The sequence below is a fragment of the Lemur catta genome, chromosome 2 (genome assembly GCF_020740605.2).
Source record: "Lemur catta isolate mLemCat1 chromosome 2, mLemCat1.pri, whole genome shotgun sequence".
Taxonomy (NCBI): Eukaryota; Metazoa; Chordata; class Mammalia; order Primates; family Lemuridae; genus Lemur; species Lemur catta.
Genome location: NC_059129.1, coordinates 108285126 through 108309529, shown reverse-complemented (window position 1 = coordinate 108309529; position 24404 = coordinate 108285126). Strand labels below are relative to the sequence as shown.

At 37.5% G+C, this 24404-nt stretch overlaps 1 protein-coding gene across 2 annotated transcripts in view; it reads left to right on the top strand.

Annotated features, from left to right (window-relative positions):
* Window positions 1-22552, top strand: part of ROS1 (ROS proto-oncogene 1, receptor tyrosine kinase) — a 105311-nt gene extending 82759 nt beyond the window's left edge. For both annotated transcript variants that reach the window (XM_045544246.1, XM_045544245.1), the window contains exons 36-44: window positions 53-188; window positions 1602-1764; window positions 3413-3477; window positions 4411-4540; window positions 5924-6021; window positions 6245-6448; window positions 7546-7680; window positions 14662-14825; window positions 21694-22552. In XM_045544246.1, coding sequence (XP_045400202.1) covers window positions 53-188; window positions 1602-1764; window positions 3413-3477; window positions 4411-4540; window positions 5924-6021; window positions 6245-6448; window positions 7546-7680; window positions 14662-14825; window positions 21694-22004 — 1406 coding nt within the window. In that variant the 3' untranslated portion in view covers window positions 22005-22552. The remainder of the gene's footprint in view (window positions 1-52; window positions 189-1601; window positions 1765-3412; window positions 3478-4410; window positions 4541-5923; window positions 6022-6244; window positions 6449-7545; window positions 7681-14661; window positions 14826-21693) is intronic.
* Window positions 22553-24404: the final 1852 nt, after the last annotated feature.

The following is a 24404-nucleotide window of genomic DNA, read 5'->3' as shown; positions in this document are numbered from 1 at the left end:
GAAAAATGAAGCAATATTTTATTTTGTAAATTGTATCATTTTTTCTTTGTAGTCTGGCATAGAAGATTAAAGAATCAAAAAGCTCCCAAGGAAGGGCTGGCAGTTCTCGTAAACGAAGACAAAGAGTTGGCTGAGTTACAGGGTCTGGCAGCTGGAGTAGGCCTGGCTAATGCCTGCTATGCGATACAGTACGTAGCCTGGGCCATCACGATGCAGCACCTAGGCAAAGAGTGGGCAGCAGTGATAACAGTGCCCCTGTGTCCTGCATTGCCCAGGGCAGTCCTGGTTTGTCCCATTATTTCTGGCATAATCATTAATAACTTCCCCTTTCACTCTCAAATGTGAGCTGGGATGGTTGGCAAATTATGGGATTATCCTGCAAGGCAGGGGTCCCCAACCTATGGTGAGTTGTATAATTATTTCATTATATATTACAATCTAATATTAATAGAAGTAAAGTGCACAGTAAATGTAATGTGCTCGAATCATCCCGAAACCATCCCCTCTCCCCAGTCTGTGGAAAAATTGTCTTCCATGAAAATGGTCCCTACTACCAAAAAGGCTGGGGACTGTTGCTGTAAGGGAAATACAGAAAAATACATGGTTTTCCAGTGCTTTATCATGTAGTTCAAAAATAAATTAAAGAATGAGATAAATACTATATTCAAGAGAGTGGGTGGTAACATGGTTGGTTTAATTGGAAGCAGCGTTTGAGAGAAGAGGAATTCCAAGGGCCTTGTGTATGGGCTATTAAGTCAGTTTTACTCTGTTTCAGAAGTTGCGTGGTGATTGCCTACAAAGCCTCTTTAAGAAAAATGAGTTTTGTACTTCTGTTGTCATCGTAATTAAGGAAAATATTTAAGTGTCTCTTTGCATGAGATACTATATTATGATCTATGCAAAAAGGAATAATGTATCATAGATCTTGATTCTAGAGATTTATAATTCAAGATATAAAAATGAAGAGTTTGAAGTAGACACAAAGGTGACCTACATCAGCCATTTGGAGGTGACTTTTCTTGGAGAAAATACTCTGCATATCTACTATTCAAGGTTCTCTATTAAAAACTCAAAGCATTTTTAATATACAGGCTTTTTTTCCTCACAGTATTCCAAGTGAGAAGATTGACTTTCTTAAAGTTAATCTAGTGGTGAGAGAGTTGATTTTTGTGGTCACAATAAATTTTGTTGTACATAAGATATCAGGTGTGTGAAACAGTTAAAAGGAAAGCTCATAGACCCAGATGCATTTATTCCTAATTTGCAATAGCTTTTTATATAAATTGGCAGTTTGAAGACGTTAATAACTACTAACTTTGACAGAAAAGGCTACAATAAAAATCTTGAGGCAATGCACACACATGTATGTTTCTATTACAAGGAAGAAGCCTAGAAATGGAGAGACTTGTTCTGTCAGTAAAAGATGGTAGAATAGAGAAGTGTGATAGAAACACAAAATTCCACGTCACTATGTTGCATAGCATGCATAGTGCTGCAATGACAAGAGATTTCTCTTTCTCGCTCAAATGCAAACATGAATACCAACACAAACTTGTAAACCATATGTATTTTGTTAGAACAAAAATATTGTTATTTTATAGTACTCTTCCAACCCAAGAGGAGATTGAAAATCTTCCTGCCTTCCCTCGGGAAAAACTGACTCTACGTCTCTTACTGGGAAGCGGAGCCTTTGGAGAAGTGTATGAAGGGACAGCAGTAGACATCTTAGGAGTTGGAAGTGGGGAAATCAAAGTAGCAGTCAAGGTAATGTGGATCTTTGAACTCCTTGACATGTTCTGTCACCGTATCCACATGGATTTGCATGGATACAATTATAATAAAAGTGGAATGCTCTTAGTTGAAAAGGGGACTAGTAGAGTGTAAAAGCCTATCCATAGCTATAGAAATCACATTTAAAAAAAAAATTCCTACATAGGTTCTGTAATCAACAGAAAATCTTCAGTGTTTACATTATCTCCAAGGCTACTAATCAGCTAAGACCTGGCAGGCAGTTATTTTCCTTCAAACATGCTATAAGAGAACTGTAAAACATGTTTGTAAAACATATTCTCAAGATACTAGATGAGGGGTCATCAAATGTTTTCTTAAATGGGCAGATAGTAAATATTTTAGTCGTCCTGGCCATATAGTCTCTGTTCCAACTACTCAGCTCCGCCATTGTATTGTCATAGACAATATGTAAATGAATGAGTGTGGCTGTGTACCAGTAAATATTTATGAACACTGAAATTTGAATTCATGTAATTTTCATGTGTCATGAAATAATATTCTTCTCTGGTCTTTTTAACCATTTAAAAATGTAAAAACTATTTTCAGATCATAGGCTCTATAAAAATATGTGACAGACTGGATTTACTCATAGGCTGTAGTTTGTCTTCTTCTGTACTATACAAGTATTCATCATTATAGTTAGTGTATCTTTAAGGAAATGCTGGACATACTCTCATTTTTATAAAACTTTCTTTTGTTAAGGGATGATGAATCTTTTATATAACTGAGCAATATCCTGATCACTGCTTCTTAGAGATTTATTGTTTTGAGGGTGGGCTATACAACTAGAAAAGATTCCAAAATTTTCTCCACTTTAAAATTATGCCATTTAAAAGTTCTTCAACCTCAACTATTTTAAACAAGTGTTTATTTTTCTCTCATAATAAGATACTGCTGGCTTTGGTGCAGTATAGTATGTCAGATAAGAGCCCAGTTATCTCTGAGATTCTTTTGGCTTTTGTACATGCTTGCTGCCTCACGGTCCCTAGATAGCTGCCAGAGAATCAGACATCACATCTTCATTCAGGCCAGGGAGAGGGGGAAGGATGGTGCTAGATGTATATGTTCAGGAAAGCAAAAGTTTTCTACAAATCTCTCTTCCCTGCTCAGCAGTTTTTCTCTTACATTTCATTGACCAGCACAGAGTCATATGGCCACTCGTTTGCAAGGGAGGCTGGAGAATTTCAAAACACAATTTTCATGATTAGCTTAGACCCATTGCTTAGGACTGGGCACTTTGCCTCCAAGAAATAAGTAAAAGTATTATTAGCAGGGAAATGGGGGAAACAGATACTGAGTAGAAAATTTTGAAAATTAAGAAATTGGCTTAAATGCCAAACTTGGTCTGTTTTAAAATTTCTGCATTTTGGAGGGACTCTGTATAAATTTTACTAGATCTTTATCTAGCAGCTTTTCCTACTTGAACACTAGCACTAACAGGAACTAATGTTTGAATAGGTTTACAGAGCACCTGCACATGATTTATCTATGATCTGCTTCCAGCTTTCAGGATAGATATTACAAAACAAAATGAAACAGAAGAAAGATTATCTCCACTAACCCACTGAACTCATGGAAATGTCTGCTATACTGATTCCTGACTTGTTTTTATGTTGTACAGACTTTGAAGAAGGGTTCTACAGACCAGGAAAAGATCGAATTCCTAAAGGAGGCACATCTGATGAGGTAGCCCTGAAATAATTTTCTCTTGGTATGGGTAGGAAGTTTTTAAGTCTGCATGGTCAATTTTCAACATCCAAAATTACATGAAATAGCAGATCATGCTTAAAACAAACATGGTTGAAAAGTTTAAATGGAAATATGTCTGTAGTAACAAGTAGTCTATAGAAGCCAGTCTTCTGAGCCTAGGCGTAGTCAGTCTTCAGGCAAAAGGTCCTCCTTTCTTTTATCTTCAACAAGGAGCATGTTTTGCAAGTGAATTTTGAAGCTGTTCAACTTTAAACATGCTTGTGGTCATCGAAATGTGTGATAATGGGTCAAGTAGATACAGTAAGAGAGAGCTTTTTTAAGTCCTAGGATGTCAGTGAAAATATCCCTTTTCTTAGGAAATTGTCTGCAAGTTTGTCAGTTTATGGTCATGAAAACTGCTCAAGGACATCTTAAAGGGAAGACTTGAGGTGGTGGTCGATGGGGTCCTGAGCTCCAGGTTCCGATCATTAAACTGAGGCTTATTTGTTTGATGTCTTGAGAAAACTGTGTGGCCAAACCTGTGTGGCTGAGTGGTTTCTCTGAAAGGGAGAGACTATATTTCATACTTGTGATGGCCAAAAACATGATGATTTCAAATATCTTTTTAAGAAGACTATTAGTCAAAATTACTTTCTTTTCCAAAACATAAACTACTTAATACAAATGTTATTTCTTCTAAAAACCAACTTATTTTATCCATATGCATTGGCCACTAGGGGTTGCCATATTACCTCCTTAAGGCAAGCACATAAACCAGTACTTGGAAAAGGAAGCTTTCATTTATTAGAGAAAATAAGCCAGGGGTTTTGAAGGACACTGTGGATAAAGAATTACTGTATTCCATTAAGACCCTCAGCTAGGACTCCTGTTGCTGCCTTGTCATCCAGCCTGTGTCTTTCAACTTTTCAGCAAGTTTAATCATCCCAACATTCTGAAGCAGCTTGGAGTCTGTCTGCTGAATGAACCCCAGTACATTATCCTGGAACTGATGGAAGGAGGAGACCTTCTTACCTATTTGCGTAAAGCACGGATGACAACAGTAGGTGGTGGAGTCCATGATATTGGTATTGGTATTGGCAAATGCCCTATACTTTTCTATTAATTTTCTTTAAATTCGATAGACTACGATTTGGGCTGCTGGTAAAACCTTAGAAGATTTCTATGGAAAGAATTCTTATATTTCTTTCAGGTTAGATTGGGGAAAGGAGAACCCTGGGCTAACATTCTGCCATTTTCTGGTCATTTGAGTCTACTTTTAGTATTTAATATGAAAATACATACCTTATTGCCAGAGTCATGTTCTTTGAGAGCATGGGGATCGTGTGGAGTTGGAGAGGTACATATGCCTGTCTGTCCCAAGAGAGGCTGAGAATGCAGAGCAGCTATGAGGAATGGCAAGTGGCCCAGTGTGACCAAAGCACAGCTTGTGAGAGGAGAAACAGTAGGAAATAGATGGACGTGGAGACGGGCTGTGCAGCCTGGGGGTGCTGTGGGGGAGGCTGTGCTCAGGAATTTATAACGGGCTGTACAGGACGTGGGTCACAGCAAAACAAGCTAAAGAAAACATGGGAGACTGGAGAGTGGGCAGTTTTTGAATGTGTCAGATTAGGGATGATTTTAAAAGGCCTGAACCAGGATAATTTTAGGGAAATGAAAAGGAGCAGACAGTGTGTGAATATAGCCTTAGGGTAGGAACTTTAAATTTTTTTCCCTGTGGTACTAATAAAAACTTCTACTGGCTTTTTTTTTTTAAATCTAGAAATCATTGCAACCAGTATAGGCTCAAGTGTATACTTGTGTTGGCTTTCTTAGATGAGAGCAATCTGTGACCTTGAAATAGAGTATTGCTAATAAATAATTTATATGGGGCTTATACGAGAAACAAGCCCATTGTCATGACTGGCATGATAGAGTGCCATTGGGCCAATAGTTAAACTAGCTAGCACTGATTAAATGATCATTATTCCTCCTGATAAGGGCAGCTACTGTTCATTAAGTGCTTGTTATGTACCTGCCACTTTACGAATCTTACCTTGAATCTTGCAAGGTCAGTATTATTGCCCATCTTACATGTAAGAAAGTTGCTTATGAGTTAAGCAACTTGAGCAAGTTCACACTAGTAAGTAGCAGAACTAGGTTTCATATCTTGGTCTGTCTGACCTCACACTCAGAGATCTTTCCAATAAAGATCTCATATTGTCTCTGCTTACTAAACATCATCTGTCATTTATTTATGTATATTGGAATAGAACGTATATAAATTTAGTTATTTCCTCTTTGAATTCTTACAACCATAACTAAAAATTTTTCTAAAACATCATATACATATATGAATATATATGTATCTGCATATATTTGCCCATATATGTATATTTTGTGCAAACTAGAAGAGTGCCTGTAATTCTTCCTTCATTTCTTACAGTTTCATGGTCCTTTACTCACCCTGGCTGACCTTGTAGACCTATGTGTAGATGTTTCAAAAGGCTGTGTCTACTTGGAGCAGATGCACTTCATTCACAGGTACGATGATATTCTGGATTCAAGGTTATTACGGATATTGGCACAATAATCACCTGTAGTTGGGTAAAACACACAAGATAATTAAACATTTTCATTCCTTCAAAATAGCAATAATTTCTGAAAAAAAGTTTCTCTTCTCTAAGACCTACTAGTGTTCCTCCTTTGATCTCTGGAACTTTGTTATTATTGTTGTCATTATTATTGAATATAGCTTCTGCCACAGGGATCTGGCAGCTCGGAATTGCCTTGTTTCCGTGAAAGATTATACCAGTCCTTCACGGATAGTGAAGATTGGGGACTTTGGACTCGCGAGGGACATCTACAAAAATGACTACTATAGAAAGAGAGGGGAAGGCCTGCTCCCTGTTCGGTGGATGGCTCCAGAAAGTTTGATGGATGGAATCTTCACTACTCAGTCTGACGTGTGGTGAGCTTAATGGGACACAGAGAAACGTGGGCAGAACCATCAAATGTCAGAGCCAGAAGGGATCTTAACAGGACATCTAATCTTGCTTTTTTATGTGAGAAATCAGAAGACCAGAGAGGTTAAGTGATTTGCCTCAAGTTAAAGTGAAAATTGGTGGTCAAGGAGGGATGATTCTTGATTGCAGCAGTTCACATCCCCCCCAATCAGTTTTGATCCTTTCTGTTACTAATGTTTATGAAATAGATACATTTACTTTCAAGTATTTTATTACACTCCAAAGATGTAAAAGCATATAACTAATAGGAATTGGTACTTATGAAGTAATGTCCAAGTATATGCCCAAATGCCTACTATTTTGGGATGTTTGGTTATTAATTTATAGATAAACTTTAAATCATGGATTGCAAAAAGAATAGTACCTTAGGGAGGTTTGGACATCTCCTTATTATTTGAATAAGACCCCTCATTTTTGCTTGTTGACCCCCAACTTTTCAGTAGAACTGCTCAAAATGTAAAGATTTGTTCAATGACTTATAAGCTGGGCTTGCCCTAGGCAAAATTGGAGATGAGATAAAATTGGTCCTCAGTGCTGCTAGTTTCTACTTATGCCTTCCCTCTCCATGTTTACTAGCACTCTATCCCTTTCAAACTACGGGGGAAAATGGTGAAATGCTCTCTTGCCCACTCCTAAGTGTGTCTGCATATTGATGCTCTGAAAGCTTTAGGTAATGGAAGCCTGCAGTAGGGTTCCAGCCAGGGGGAGAAACAGAGCATATGTGCATGCGTGCATGTGTGTGCATGTGTGTACATATGTGTGTGTGAGTGCACATATGCCCCTGCGTGTGTCTGTGTGTGTCTGTGTCTCTGTGTGTGTGTGCATGTGTGCCCCCAAAGCCTCCCTATCACTTTTGAAACGTTGCTCACATGCAATGCTTTTTCTACTTAAGGTCAACTTGCTTTTAAATCTCCTTTTATGGGGCTTTATGCCAAACACAAAGTAGACCTCCGAGAACCCCAGGAAAAATGATGTTGGAGAAACTACTATAGACCTATGTTTGTAATAAGTATAATTAAGGCAAACCCTTTAATGTCCTTAGGTCTTTTGGAATTCTGATTTGGGAGATTTTAACTCTTGGTCATCAGCCTTATCCAGCTCATTCCAACCTTGATGTTTTAAACTATGTGCAAACAGGAGGGAGGCTGGAGCCGCCAAGAAATTGTCCTGATGATCTGTAAGTTAATTATGTTAACATAAGCACCCCCAAAACAAAAACACGTAAACATGCAATCTTAGGCCTCATTGGTATGGTTTGTTAAAATAAAAACTAGAATTTATGTATTCGTACATTCCACATAAAATATAAATTGATTATGGCACTTAATTTACTAATACATCATGGTTTCTTTTTATTGTATATACACATGATATTTTACTCAGAAACAAAATTTTAGAGAGTAAAATATATTTATACTTCTGGTTAAGTGAATTCCCATAAATAAATAAAAACTTTCTCTCTGTGTATACACATACATATTCATGTTATTTTGGGAGATCTGATTTGACTAGTATCTTAATCTGCATACTAAAAGATTCTACTAGATAAGAATATATTATTGGAGCAGGAAAATGTAGGTCTGTTGAACTTTGCTCTATCTTTTAAAGTTGGATTGCCTCTGTTGCTATAGCTGATATTGATTGGTGGGAAATAATATTACTAAAAATTATACAGGTTGTGATCTGTTTATGAATTTAACACAAAGTGATTAAGTATTAGTGACTCTATCAAACTGATCTTGGCCACTATTCAATTCTAATAGTGATCCTCAGAAGAGTGAGTGATTTTAGGTCTAATTATAAAAGAAAAAAAAAAAAAAAAAACCGCTAAGTTATTATGTTGAGTACTAACCTGCCTCCTTGTGGACAACCTCAGCAGAAATAGCAAGTCTTGAAACTTTTTCCAGGAGGCATTTTACCCAAGAAGTTTCTAAAAGTACAAATAACACACAAGTATAAACTCCATTATGTGCATAGTACCATGTTAAAGGTTGTATGGCTTACAGAGGTGTTTACACCAGGGCTACAGCTCTTCAGGATCTCCGAATGTATTTTGAATGAAAAGACATGCACATGGAGCAGTTGGATGACAAGCCAGCATGTAATAAAGTGCTAAACTGTGTGGTACAGACAAGTGCAAAAGGAATTAGCAGTATGCGGATGCACCCCACGGCTGTGCTGCCTTGACTATGCTGTGTTATTTAGAGGATTATTCAGACTGGAGCCAAAAGATGATTAAGAGCTGGGCACCTTGGTTGGATGTTCTACTGGTGAATGTTTTTGTATTATTTAAATCTTCCAGCTAGAAGAAGATTTGAATCACTGCTTGTTTCTGATTTAGCTTTTACAGCCTCTGAGATGTTTACAGGGAGATCAGATAGATAACACATCTGACCAAATTTGGTAATGATGCCTAAAAAAATAATTCATGATCCTTTTTGGGGGAGGGAATGGGAAAGAATTCTGTAAATTAAGGATAAGAAGTTATACAGTATTTGAAAACTTTTGATGTAGAGCTTGGGGGAAAAAACCCAGCATACTGAAATAAATTTTAAGTAAATAGATACAAACTAATCACTGCTTTGCATCTCTTATACATCTGTTAAATACTTGGACATTTTCCCCAGAATTTCAATTGTACAGAATTTCCTGTAAGCTGTTAGAATTTTATCCGGCATATTCCCCCCAGCACTTCTGCCCCAAGGGCTGATGTGTCTCATCATAATCATGCAGTAGTTGTGGATAGGCACCTTAGGACTCAATCACTGAATTATACGTTTTGACTGATGTGTTTAGTTATTTTGTTTGGGGAGAGGAGCTAAATAACAAATTGCTGAATTGTGGGGCAGGAAAATGTAGGTCTCTTGAACTTAAATGCAAGTATAAGGAGGAGGGAGAAGGAATGCTAGAAAACTGCTAGAAAAGTATTTGTGATTGTGAATGGAAAAAGATAATATTCTATATAGTTTTACGTTAAATAATTTATCAGTTGGATTGCTTTAATCTTTATAAAAATAGTTTCCTTGGGACCAAAATTTTCTGTTGGTGGTTTTGAAGTTCATCTGAATATTATTAATACAAAGCAAAAAATGCTCCAAGCCCTCCAAGAGCTGCATGACTCTTGGAGCCCCAGGAAGGGTTAAAGATCCATTGCCAAGCGGGAAAACAACCTGGACTAGGAAGTGGAGCTCTCAGCGGTGCCATTCAATCTGGCCATGGCCTTAAGTTGTCATGATAAAGATTAACTACTCTCCTTAGAGTACAGAGAGAACTGATGTTCATTTGAAGCAGTTTTCTGAGATCACAGGCCCAGCTTAGAGGGTTGAAAGTCTGCGCTGAGCCGTGCTGCACCTTCTATTCACTGTTTAAATACTCAGCACCTGGATGCACTGTGGGTCAGGTGAGCCCATGGATGGCTCCGTTGTGCTCAGCTATTAATGGAATGCTGGGTTCAGAGCATTCCTGCCCTTCTCTCCACAGCCTGGGATGTACACTGGAAAGCCTGGCCATCTCTTCACCTTTTAGTTTGCACAACAACCACACCACTCCAGAGAAGAAATGGGATCAAAGGGCAATCTACTTCAAGTGAGAGCTCTTTGGGTTTCTGTGACAGACATAGCACAGTGGCAACTGGAATTACTGGAGAGTCCCTCAGATGTAGAAGGCAACAATGAGAGAACATGGAGGTTCACCATCCTGTTTTTACCCCTTAAAAATGTGTACACCTCGATGCTAATTGGGTCTCTCTAGGATTGGATACAAAGAGTAAGGGAGTTCTTGAAATCATATTTTATGTGCTTTGTTTAAATACCTATAAGAAACTTGATACTTAAAGGTACTATGGAGTTTTCATCTGTTGAGCTTCAATTGCTTTGTGAATCCAAAGACTTCATTACTCATAGACACTAATACTGAACATACCTAATGAGTCTCATGCTATTTTGACAAAAAAAATGCAGCAAAGAGGAGTAAACGGTTCTCATGGTGAGTAGAGAAATTGGAAGCTACATCATTTAGCCAAATAAAATATAAGTATAATGAGTGAGTGTTTTTCTAGAATTAGAACAACCAGCCCAGGTAAATGTTAACAAACTTGAAAGACCTGCAAGTTTATTTAGAGTAATATGTTTGATTGTTTGTGACCATCACTTAGCATGCATATACAGCATGCATATAGCATGCATGATATGTAATGGTGACAAGTGCATATTTATAAGGGAAGACCCCCTATGCCAAAGCTATAGTTGTTAATTTACTTGAAAGATATAAGGAATCATTTTTTAGGATTATTAAATTCTTAAAAGCCTCTTCATTTTATTCTATTGCCAGTTTATTGCTGAGAACACATATTGTATTCTTTATTTTTAGATAACTATTTCTTTATATAACTCCTCTTTTCTTAGTCTTCATTTGTCCTGGATTGTGGAACAGAAAGACTTTATATACTAACAGGTCATATGTGTGTGTTTGTTATGAGAAAGTTAAGGGCAATGATTAGATTCAATGTAAATTAAAGCCTCCATAGATGAAAAAAGCAAGAGACATCTGCTTAAGTGAATTACATAGATTAAATAAGAGACTGAACTTTTGGAGGGTAGAGTGAGTGGGTGAGGGGCAGGTGGCTAAGTGGCAGCTGTAAGGATAGCTTCTCTGCCCTCCCTGTACCTCCTCTGCATCCTCTTCCTTTTTCCTTTTTCTTTCTTTATCTTTTTCTAAAAAATCTCCATTAAGTATCTTAAATCCTTTATAGAATGAAGCAGATTATAAATAAATAAATAAAGTACAGTAGTCTGCCCATATTCATGGGGATACATTCCAAAAGCTCCAGTGGATGCCTGAAAGTGTGGATAGCACCAAACCCTATCTATACTGTGTTTTTTCAATCATATAACTGAGATGGCTACTAAGTGACTAACAAACAGGTAATGTATAGAATGAGGATATGCTGGGCATAATTTATGTCCCAGGCAGGACGGAGAGGGATGGCATGAGATTTAATCAGAACAGCATTCAATTTAAAACTTGTTTATGAAATTGTTTATTTCTGGAATTTTCCATTTCATATTTTCAGACTGCTGTTGACCACGGGTGACTGAAACTGTGGAAAGCAAAACCGTGGATAAGAGGGAACAACTGTAAAAATGACATAATTGAAATATGATAAGTCTTGAGAGATTCTATTATATCTCTGCCTTGGCAATATTTTTGAATCACCACTTTATTTTCAGAAAGGAAATTCTTCCTGTGGAGAATTATAATAGTTTACTTTCTCTTCTCAACTCTGAGGACAACCCTTAGATTAGTCGCTAAGATTCTACTTTATTGGTTTAAATTTGATGATCTGATATCAGTTATAATATCTTATTTGAAGGTCTAATAATCCTTCATTGAGATCTTTGTACCATCCCTGTTTCTAAATGGCACAGGTTGTAATGAAATACGTAAAAGATTGAGTTGTCTTTTGGTTATTTCTCAGCTATTATTCTAATTTTTTAAAAAAGAGCCAAGTTTGGTACTCTATATCCAAAATGTAAATTATATATGTCATATAGATGAAAAGTCATCAGATCAATACATTGAAAACAGCCCAATATCAGATTTCCCCATAATATTCTGATATTGAGTACTATCTCTGACCTGAGGTGCTCGTCAAGAAAGGAAATAAATGGAAGTGGAGTTTGCATGCCATATTATAATGGAATAGAGATTGCATTATAATTCCTAAAATAGACACTATCTATTTTAAATACAGCACCTGTAATGATTTCTGGGCCATTGACACCTAGTGACTGAATATCATCTTGCTCTAGCGCCATTGATGTTACCTTAGTCCAAACCACCATTATCTCTTACCTAGTCTTCTTAAATAGCTTCGAACTTGCCCCTCTATAACCCATTGTCCACATATCAGCTGGAGTAATCCTTTAAAAATATAGAGATCATGCCAGCCTTAAAACCTTCAAAGGCTTCCCACCGTGGTGTCATAAAATCTGGCACTGTGCCTGGCCTATGAGCCCTGCGTGGTCTCGCCTTCCTCTGATCTCATCTCGTGCTCTCCACTCAATGACTGCGCTTCAGTGACGCTGGCTTTCTTTCAGATTCTAAAATGTGCCAACCTCTTTCCAAATTTAGGACTTTACACATGCTTTCCCCTCTTGTAGTGTGTTCCCTGACTTCCATCCACACCCTATTCCCATGACTAGCATCTTATTTTCCTACAAAGTTCTTAATGTCATCTCTGCAAACAGGCCTTCTGTGAGCAACTTCCCAAAAATGTTTGTGTCTATTAGAACTCACATTTGTTTTCATTAGTACTTTGTAAAGAACTTATCATCATTTGTAATTGCATATTTCTCTGTTAAGGTGGTAGTACTAACATTTTAAATACCTCCCAATCTATGTTTCTTTATCAGTTCTCTCTCAAAAAAGAGAGTGGGTACTTGACCTTTTTGGTGAGTCAGTAGACTTGAAAACTATATTTGAAGGAGAGAGGGGGCTATCTAGTGTCGTTTAGCTCCTTGTTAGTGTATTAAGTACCAAGTGTCAATTGTATGTATCAAGACGCACAATTTTATATAAGGATAGTCTAATAAAAAAGAAGAAGTGAGTAAAATCCTTACTCCTTCTGAGCTCTGGGGAAATGCTCTTCCGATTCTAGGGAATCAGAAAGAAGAGAATTTGACAGATAAAGGTAGGAGAGTGAAATACTGGATATCTGGGTCCTGAAACTTCCTCTGCAGACTTCAATGAGATTAGGCAGACAACACCAAGGGCCTGGAGTGATTGCCCAGCCCCTCCCTATTTGGGAAGATGGCAAGGAGATCATTGAGCAGAGACCCCCACTTTGACAAGGGGAGACCCAGCATCATTAAGAAGGGAAAATGGCATGTCCAGATGGAGAAGATATAGATTATGCTTCCAGACTTCCTTTGTTTCCCACAGAGTGTGAACATTTTGTTGAAAGCTAGAGATTCTGCCAAGAAGTACCATGTGGGCATACAACAGAAACAAAAATGGACTCCCTGCATCTTGTCAATGCATATAGGGCACAATAGAGTCTCAGAGAATTCTCCAGCTAGAGACTGACAGTGGAGGACCAGTTCAGTGGGGAAGGGCCAAGAGAAAAGGAAAAGAATTCATGGACTGCTGATGCCTGCAGGATGGACCAGACCGGTCACTCCTTACTGAATTCCAGATTGGCCAGTAAAAGTCACACAAGCCTCTTACCCGATGTATAACCTCACGCTATCTTGGAAAGGAGGTCAGAGAGGGTGGGGATGGACTGAAAATAAGAGAGAGTGAGTTATTAGCCAGAAAAGACTGGATATTACTTAAAAAGATTATTTAAAATAGTGGATTGGACTAGGTTGGTTATAAACTGCATTGTACTAAATAAAGTTTCTTCTGCTAGGTGAGGACTCTGAAAAATACCTAATTAGTTGCAGACAATATAAAAGAGTTGCCATTTTTGCTCACATGCGTTGTGGTGTGATAAATTTTGTCACCCTCTTCCATTTACATATCACTTGTGAGGACAGGAGCCGCATGCCACATTCCTAGCTCCTACTACACTGCTGGTATAAAGTAAGCGTCCAAAATCTTTGCTGAGTGAATGAGTGAACACTAGCTAAGAGTGCTGCATAGATGTTTCTTAGACAACCGTTAAGGAAAATATAATGTTTAATCAACCAGCTATGAATGTCTGGGGAACTAAGTCTCATAATTAACCTGACTGTGTAATAAAGAGCACACAGCGTCCGGCATCAAGTCTGGTTTCTACCTCTGGTTCTGCCACTAGATATCTGTGTGGACTGCGGTAAATCTTTTATATCTCAGCTTCTTCAATAATTTCTATGGCTGTTAGTTTTCTTATGTGTTGAGTAGACATTTTCCAACCATCTATTTATCCATCTGTTTATTTGGATTAATAACCGTTGAACTAAGACCAGCTTTTCAAAAGAAAGATGTTATCTAATAAAGGTAGTAATATTGCCAGCCACTCTTAAGAAACAAAAGCCTTTGTTATGATTCATTTATATAAATTCATATTAATTGTGGAAATCTGGTAATTACTCAAATTCTTTCATTTCTGAAATGACCTTACATAGGTTATCAGTAATGACATCCGATCACCATCTACATTCTCATCTTTATCCAGGTGGAATTTAATGATTCACTGCTGGGCTCAAGAACCCGATCAAAGGCCTACTTTCCATAGAATTCAAGACCAGCTTCAGTTATTCAGAAATTTTTCCTTAAATAGTGTTTCTCAGTGCAGAGATGAAGCAAACACCAGTGGAGTCATAAATGAAGGCTTTGAAGGTAAGTTTGAGTCTTTAGAATTTTCTAGTGTTCTTTCCACTGTGAACTGAACAGTGTTAGAATATACACATAAGACATTTTAAAATAGGTAAGAAGAATAATATGATTCTTACGATTAATAATAATCATCATGATTGTTTGTTGTATTCTTCTTTGAAAATTATTTTGTATTTTACACTAAATAAAAAAACTGAGGATAGTGCTATGGTCCCCGGATTTATAATCTAAGGTAGTAAGGAGGAGAATTAACATGTTGGATGATATTTTCATGAGGTCTGTTCTCCTCCTCCTCCCTTCCTCACACCAGTTTGGACCTCAAGGACAGAGTTGAGTTAATTATAGACTCTTTGGATGTGGGACACTGTCATGATTGGTCTGTTCAGGGCTTCTCTCTTGTTTGTTTGTTTATTGGGTCCTTTATCCTCATATTTCTCTCCTGTTCTATTTCCTCCCTCCCCACTGCCAGGCAACCATTCTGTCTCCAGTCTGTATCTTTTCATTTGTATGTTTTCCTGAAAAATGCACATGAATATTTTTCTTTCTTTTTCCATGAATCCCTATATTTTTAAGATCCATCCATGTTGCTAAGTGTATATCTAACTTTTTGCTTCTAACTGCTGAGTAATTTTGCTATGACTATTGCAGTTGGCCAGGCCTTGCTAAGATCTAGTCTGATTCTGTGAGTTCAGTATTTTGGTAAATAACACAATAATCTTCTGGAACCATTGTACTGTGATGGAACAGACTAAGCATTTTACATTAATGTATAGTAAGAAACAAAATTAGAACACATTAGTCACCTAATTCATTTCCAAAATCAGATTTACCGTATGGTTGCCTAATTTGCTGCAGAAAAATGATTTTTAAAATGTTCCTGTTTAGCTGTTCTAGAACCCCTTCTTTTTATTAACCGTCTGAGAGGCCCTTTGTTTATTTAAATGCAGACATTCTTGCTTAGAAATAAATCTGTCAAGTTGGACCCTAACTCAAAATCTCTTAGAAATTAGGCCTCTTGGTATTGGCAGTGATTGACTATAACAGGGCTGATGGCTGTGTGACGTCATCTACTCTCACCATGTAGCGCACAGTGAGACCTTCACCTCGAGAGCTGGTGTGGAGACTCTAGCAGGGGAGCACAGATACTTGTATACCTTTGACCAAAGGACAGTCCTCCTTTATTGGGAAAAGTCATGTTTTTCAACCAAGTATGCAGCTTCAGGAGGGACACACATGAAGCAGTGAGGGAGGAAGGGGACACATGCCTAGCCAGACAGATCAGCTGAATGCACCCTGGCGTTCAATAGGGTGACAAATGTCACAGCCAGATCGCCCTTACGTTTGAGACCTTCACTTTCAGTGATGTACTTGACTAACAGCAGGAAAAAAAGAAGAAGCCTGAGGACAAATATCTACTTGTCTAGTGCTTCTGACTGCATATTTTAGGTAACTTTGGATCATGATGCGAACATAAACTTCTGCTCATGTAACTTCTTTAATGTAAACTGCTAAGTGACAGATGAAAAGAGCCGTGCTTGCCTTGGCCGTGCATCATAACCCTCATCAGAACAAGCCTTGTTAATAGTCTCCCATTGGCTCCACCCACCTCCTCATCTTGGGAGTGGGCTGGCTCTAAGAGGGCCAATGGCAGAGCACTGTGGAGTTGTAACTGCTACAGCAAGCACAGCCTTTGGGAGGGGTCTACACATAGCCCTGCCCATGTGAAGATCACATGGGATTTGGAAAAACATATCCTTTCTCATTTTCTAAACATTTACTTAATGAAAGATATTTCTGAATTAAATTTTGATAATTAAAAAAAAAACTATTTCAACAGATAGTTGTTGACTTTTGGGCAAGGCATAGTTGTAAGCACCTGTATTTAATGTGTTCCATTTGTCTATTTTGAAGAAAAAGAAGTGAGAATATTTTTTTCCATTGAAAATCAGAAGTTTCTTTAATTTTGTATGCAAAATTTCATAGTGAACTAAGCTTTTAATGGTGATCTGGAAAGTTGTTCTTGGTGTAGGACTGTGTCCCTATTCACAAGAAAGATGGATGTCACCAGTTCACTATTGAACAATGCTGTTTTGCTCAAGCCATATGAATCTGCTCCTGCCTGGCCTGGTTTTTATTTGTTATAATCTCACATATGGAAACTGTAGAAGAACCATGATCCAGGGTGGGTTGTCAATATGTAAAATGAAACCTTTTGTTCCTAAGACAGACAAATGGCTGTAACTGGGTTGAGCTGAATGTATGGATATCTGAAAGCTAAGCAGAACATGGTTTTGTTTGCTTGGCACTGAAAGCCTGTTTTTCTTACTAAATCACTGCTTTTATCATTAGAAAGCAAAACTTGACTGATAAGACTCAAATTTGTGAATATCATTTTCATAGACCTTACAGATTAAGCACAATTAGTTATATTTTAAAGGTTTAAAATTTTATGTTATTTTGCATCAACTGTAAAAGCAACTCCTGATTCCTTTATGTTTTTCTTCTAACTTTTATAGTAATTTATCTCAGTAACTGCTCTTGCTATATTATTTTATAACTATACCTACATTTTAAAAATCTTTATTATAAGAAAAATTCATGTTTATTATAAAAAATATAAAATTATCTAAGCAGAGTAAAAAGTAAAAGTTTTCTAATTCCTCCCTATCTCATTCCCCAGTGCTAGTCATAGTTAATTTGGTTACATACTTGTAGATATTTTGTGTGCATATATGACCATTTACAGAAATGCTCATTTATGTATGTTTGCATATGTACTGGCTGAAATCAGAGATTAAATTTATGTAATCCAGAGGAATTAGTGTTCTGTAGCTTCTAGTCAGTTCTTCAAGATTTTTTTCTTATACATAAGCTTAGTTTTAAGGATTTGGTGAACAGATGATTTTATATTACATGTTCTGCCAGAAGCCAGGAGAACGAGCACTCTATGTTGTTATGAAGAGGGAATCCATGTGCTTTAGGAGTCCAGAGGAGGATTGCTGAGTCCACACTGTGGCAGAGGGAGAGTCAAGAAAAGCCACAGGAAGGATGTACTTCAAAGCTGGGTTCTGCAGGGAGGTGAGAAAAAAAGTACTTCAGGATAGAAGGAGCAGGGTGTAGAAAGGCATGGAATTTACACATGAGGATGGGAAATGGCAAATGATGAAATTAGGGGGATATTGGTCATACTAATCAAGGTAAGAAATGATAATTAATAAAAGCTGAATTAATGAATGATAACAGGTGTAGATAGAAGGAAACTGAGTCCAGAGTTACCACAGAGGTAGGGGTGACAGGACTTGGTGACTAACTGGGTGAGAAAGAGAGAGGAGACAATGGTGATTCCCAGTGAGTTGGGAAACCAGATGAGAAACAACGCTGTTCCCGAAGATAGGAACAGTTTTGCTGTGGTTTGAGCTGCCTGTGGGTCATCTAAGTGTGGGATACAGTTGAGAGGGTTTGTGTTCAGTTGAAAGGTCTATCTTGTAAATATAGGTGGCTGAAGTCATGGGTGTAGCTGCAGTCATTTAAGTTAGAGTATGGGATAGGAAGAGAGTAAACAATGGCTAGGACCCCGAGAACAGCCAGTATAGGAGGGACTAACAAAGAAAGATGGTGAACGTGAGGAAGAGAAGCCAGAAAGGGAAGAGGAGAGCCAGAAGAAAGTATTGTCATGGAAACCCAAAGGAAAGTAGTTCACAAAGAAGGGAGTGGTCAAATGTTACAGAGAGGTAAAACATTCCAGAGGGATGCCTGGACTTTGCAGCTGGCTTGTATTTTAAAATTCAACTCTTTGTTCATGGAATCCGTTCCTTCTAATGTGTTGAAGACATTTTATAAAAATCAAAGAGGCTGTCATAATGGGTGATAGTGGGCCCAAGAGCTTAGCTTTACCTTAGGTTCTTCCAGAACTCTCCATGGACCCTTGAGAAAATCTTTATACCATGTTGCATTGCCTAGTTCATCTACAAGGCTGAGATAGGTAACAAACAATGCTCACACTAAATATACAGAACAAAATCCTTTTTGTGAAAGGTTTTAATTACAATCATAGCTAATTTTATTTTAGCACTTTTCAGGTGCCACTCACTATGCTATGTAGGTTAACTCATTAAATCCTCACAACATCCTTATGAAATGGGTATTATTATTAACACTATGTTACAGATGAGAAAACTGAGGTTTACCAACTTGCCCATGATCATACTGCTGAGATGGGGCTAGAGTTTGGCTCTATTCTAGGGCCTTTGCCCTCAGCCTTCACAAAGCCATTGCTGTGGCAAGGAAGCTGTCCACACACTCTCCCCAACTATATTCTCAATAGTGTGCTGCACAGCTAGGTATAATGAAAGAAATTATTGCTTATGGCCTGCTAGAAAAGTTACACCATTTTTTCCTGGTTATACCAAATTTATTTAGGTGCCAAGTTATTGGCAGAAGGAATTATAATTCTAAATAATATTCATAAAAATAGAGAAGCAGACATAAATATTCAGAATAATGATACAGGAAGAGTCTACAAAGGAATACAATCAAACTATGATAATTTAGACAGAAATAAGCAATTCTGGGCAGTATAGTTTTAGTAAAGGAGAAATCATCATTTTGTTGCTTACAATGAATATAAATCTTGAAAGGAAAGAATGTAGAGAGATGCAGAAATCACTAAAAAAATTTGGTAACAGAGATTATGAGTGAGGAAGAGAGGCAGGGAACAGAGAAGAAATAGAAAGAAAGGCAGGGTTTGCATATTTACGAAGGATAGAAATAGTGGAATGGTCCCTTCAAGGCAAGCCTAAACTTAATTATGTTTTTAATAAAAGAGAATGTGTTTAATAATAGTTTGCTGTTTTGCAGACTGGTGGGCATATTTAGCAAAGCAATAAGATGTCTGTCTTCATTGTTGTTGTGGGAGATATATAAGAAGATAAGAAAAGCCATCGGAAGGACTTTTTTTAAGAAAAAAAAGAGGGGGGCTTAGGATTACTGGGAGCAATAATACCATGCCTATCCTATGGTCCTACTGACCTAATGGGGTGGAAAAGGGATAGAGAGAGAAGATTAGTAACATATCTGGGCATCTAGTAAAAATATCCCGGTGACTTCATCCAAACATTTGTGTAAACATCACCTCATCAGTCCCAGAGAGTTCTACAGGAAACAAATCTAAATGCTCTCTGCTGTTCTAAACATAGCCAGTCAGCCGGCATATGTCTCGTCTGCAAATACCCTGTCTTACTTGGAAGTCTTTATTTTAATATTTGCCCTCAAAGAGGTTGCTGAGGGCATGCTGTTTTTGTTCAGGATATCTGCTTTAAGGTCTGACCCATAGGCTTTCTATTAAGTAATTTTTAAACAAAAATAAACAAACAAAACAACCTCTTCCCGCTACCGTGGTCTCTCATAAGCTTTCGTGCAATAAGAAGATGTACTAATTGCTGAAGGCTTGCCAGGGTCAAGTTACTGTATATTGCTACAAGTACTATGAACCAATAAAGTAGTTAGCTAATGATTTTTCTTTGACACATGACAAGAGAATTTGCAAAATGAATTCATTTGCCTAATAGAAAAGATTCTTTTCAAACAACTCAAAGCAAAAAAAATTAAAAATTAAAATAATCTTTTGGTAGGAAGTTTTCCAATATGCTATTTAATGGGTTAAAGGTATGGCAAGGAAGCAGCAGATATGAGTGGGTAGACTATGTTGCAGATTTAAATTTTTGTTGAAGTTCTAAACTTTTCTTTCTCCTAATTTCTTTAAGCCTGTTAAGAACATCCTAATTTCCTCAATTATCTGGGCCACTGGACTACTCGAAGTTGCATACCTTGTTTCTTCCTAATTTTTTAAAATATTTTCTGTTGCTATTATTACATCTACCAAGTTATTCTTAGGAGTTTCTCAATGGCTTAGTACATATTGTCAATAATCATTGAGTTGACTCCTTCCACAGGTATTCAGCACTTAGGCATGAACCAAACTTGGCATCTGAAAAAAATTATTTCTGTTGGAGAACTATTTTATAACTCTAACTGCTCATGGGGTTTGAATCATACTATAATGATATTTCAACAATGAAGAGGAAAATGAGATGAGGCCAAAGTGCTCCGGAGCCTGTACGGCCATCTTGTTCTTCAGCAGTTTGGGGGTCTGCAAAAGAAATGCACACTTGATACAGAGCAGGGATGTAGCTCATATGCTCTTACAATAAAATAAGCTTTGTAGTTCAGGTGTGGAACTTGAAAACTAGGTAGGTCTATTAAAATCCCATTGGGAAAAAATAGGTATAATGGTGCTTCCATTAGACCTTTGAAATGATTTCATTTTCCCCATATTTCAATTTAAGTTCATTTCAAATAAACTAAACTTGGATGTATATCAGGGCTAAGCACAGAAACTTTATTTCATTCATTGCTATATCATAAATTCCTAGAACACAGCTTGGCATGTAGTAGATATTCAATAAATATTATCTTCATAAGTGATTAAATTACTAAATGTAAAAATTAAATCTTTAAAAGTAGACATTTCAGCTGCTGCAGAAAGATGAAAGAGTGAGTATTTTACACAAAAAGGGCCATCCCAGGGCCACTTAATTCCTGTCACAAAGACCATGACCTGTTCCACTTGTTATTTTAAAGTGCATGCCACCTTCAATAGCAATATGTCTGCTTCCCTACTGGACTGCAATAGCCTCAAGGAACAGGGAATGTGTCTTATTTATCTTTGTACTCCCAGCACTTAGCAGTGTTCATAAATGTTTGCTGAACAATGTGTAAAGTTGGTGTTGCTATAATTCTCATACAGCCTATATATTATTACAAATAAATGAAAATAAATACATGCTAGAATAACTTTCATATTTTTTCACAGGTGAAGGTGGCAATATGATTTGTGTGAATTCAGGTGATGTTATGTCAATTGCTTTAATGGAAACCAAGAACCAAGAAGGGTTAAACTATATGGTACTTGCTACAGAAAGCAGCCAAGGTGAAGAAAATTCTGAGGGTCTTCCAGGCTCCCAGGAATCTGAATCTTGTGGTCTGAGGAAAGAAGAGAAGGAACCACATGCAGACAAAGATTTCTGCCAAGAAAAACAAGTGGCTTACTGCCCTCCTGGCAAGCCTGATGGCCTGAACTATGCCTGTCTCACTCACAGTGGATGTGGAGATGGGTCTGATTGATAGTGCTGTTTGGGAAATACAGAGTTGAGATAAACACTTCTATTAAGTAGTTACTGAAAGAAAACTCTAGTAGAATGATAGATGTCATGTTGGTCTGCAATTCCAAACTAACACTGCAAAGTTCCTGAGTTCTAGTCTTGGTTCTGAGGGCCATTTGGTTTCAGTTTAACAATCCCCGTACCAACTGCCTGACCTTCAGTAGAATTATGAGATGAACCACTAAGCATGTGGAAAGCTTAGGAAGACTCATAACTCTGGAAGGGAAACACGGCTCTCCCTCTCCCTGGAGGTGGTTTAAGCCATTGCCCACCCTTCAGTCTGGGGTGTAATAGAAGCATCTTGACCAGATGGTTAGAGACAGAAATAGATATATTTAGGGAACTGAAGGAGAAGAATAAGAAGTAGGCTTAGGGGGCCAACAGAACTACAGATAATCTCAAAGGGGGAAGAGGAAATGACAAATAACTCTACAAATACAGAAGAAACCAGCACCTGTGACATGAGAAAACACTCGGAAAGCTATTACTACAGTAAAATATTATCTTTAATCACTGCTGTAAAATACATATTTTTGTGATTCTCTTTTTTTATTTCAAAATATTATGGGGGTACAAATGTTTTTGGTTACATGGATCACTTTTGTAATGCTTGAGTCAGGGCTATAAGTGTGCCCATAACTCAGATAGTATTCATTGTACCTGTCAGGTAGGTTTTCACCCATTAAGATATTTTGTATTTGGGAGGCTTAGAACAACAGCTTCAGTCATATTGAAAATAGGACTACGAGGATCTCTAAGTCCTAAAGTTTAGCATTCTGCGGTCTTTTGGTTGTATAAAAATCGCTGACCTGTGTGCTGTTATGGAAACTAACTAGTATAAAGGTTGTTTTTATTTGCCATATCTATTTTATATATAAAATACTTAAGAATACATTTTTTAATCAAATTATCCTTAAAATTAAATATAAATGATTACACAATGTTAATTCAAGCAATGTGATTTTTAGCAACCATATAAAACAATAAATAACTAAATGAGAGCTATTAAAAAAATTCTTCAGAGAAATACTCTAACTTAAAAGTTAGAGTGATTCTTTTTTTGAAGTTGTGCATTTGTATCCTAAAGCCTCAACTGCTCTAATAGCAACACTAATGTAGCCATTCTGTGTTACTAAGTTGTAGTATATAGGAAGTTCGCTAGACACAGAGAAGAACATTTTGATTTTAACATTTGCTAAAAACTATTGTGGAAGAAGGTCATGTATCCACATCCAGCTGGTATAGTTAAGTTAATCTTTTAACTTGCCTGCTACCTGAGAACCTGTGCAGGTGATTGGCTGAACGGCAAGGAACGCAGAGATGAGAATGCATTAGTTCTATGGTGAACAGCCCCCAAGTTAAGGTCTAGGATTTGTGGTCGTTCTGCCACATCTGATATTTTGCTGAATAAGACAGGATATTTTTCTCTGATCTTCTGAACTTCTAATGGGCATTTGTCATTCTTTTTGCCAGTCCAAGATATTAAGCCCCTTCCTGTGTTGGAGAATCTCCTCACCTTTATCGTCTGGGTGGGAGCTGTGTTTCATTCACTCCCCCAGCATCTCTTGCAGCAAGAAGGCAGGCACGTGCCCGAGCCCTCACTACTTTCACCACTCAGACCCACCCATCCACCCCTCCTCCCCCTCTCCTAAGTAAGAGCTAGGGATGCAAAGAATCAGGGACCAGGGCGACTCTTCCCTGGTGATGATGCCAACTGCAGTTAGTCTGGCTCCTGGTACAGAGGACACAGTGATGCTGGAGGTGACATGTAGAGTCCAGGGCCAGGAGAGTCAGGAGCCTGGTGCTTCTGGCCTGGGGGCAGCCAGACTGGACAAGTTCTGCTGTTTTCTCTGAAGCCGCTCCCTCCAGGATTTTGTGGGTTACTGCTACATCCTATTAATAAATAATTTTCTTTTAAATCAGCCAGAATTAGTTTCTGTTGCTTGCAACCACGTTTTTACTCTACCAGTGCCATGGATTTCCTTTTTTTTTTTTTTTTTAAGTTTTTTTCAGTGTCATGGGTCTTTACTTTGGAAGATACAAAAAGGGATCAGAAGTGTATAGAAGAATTAGATTTGCAGTATAATACATTTGCATTACAATTTGGACAAAGGAAAATTCATAGGATATCTAAGGGCAACAGCCTATAAAATTCTCATGTTTTGGGTAAGAAATAGTGCAAATTAGCAGTATTTTTGTAGTTCATAATGAATAATACTGGTAGAAATATTTAGTGCAAAATAGAATAGTGGCTAAAAATCTCACGTGTAAAATGTGTTCTAGATAAAAATAATTGATAAAGTATAATTGGTTGGTTAGTTCTATAATTGTAATTCTGCAATTGGAAGTTAGTTCTGGAAAG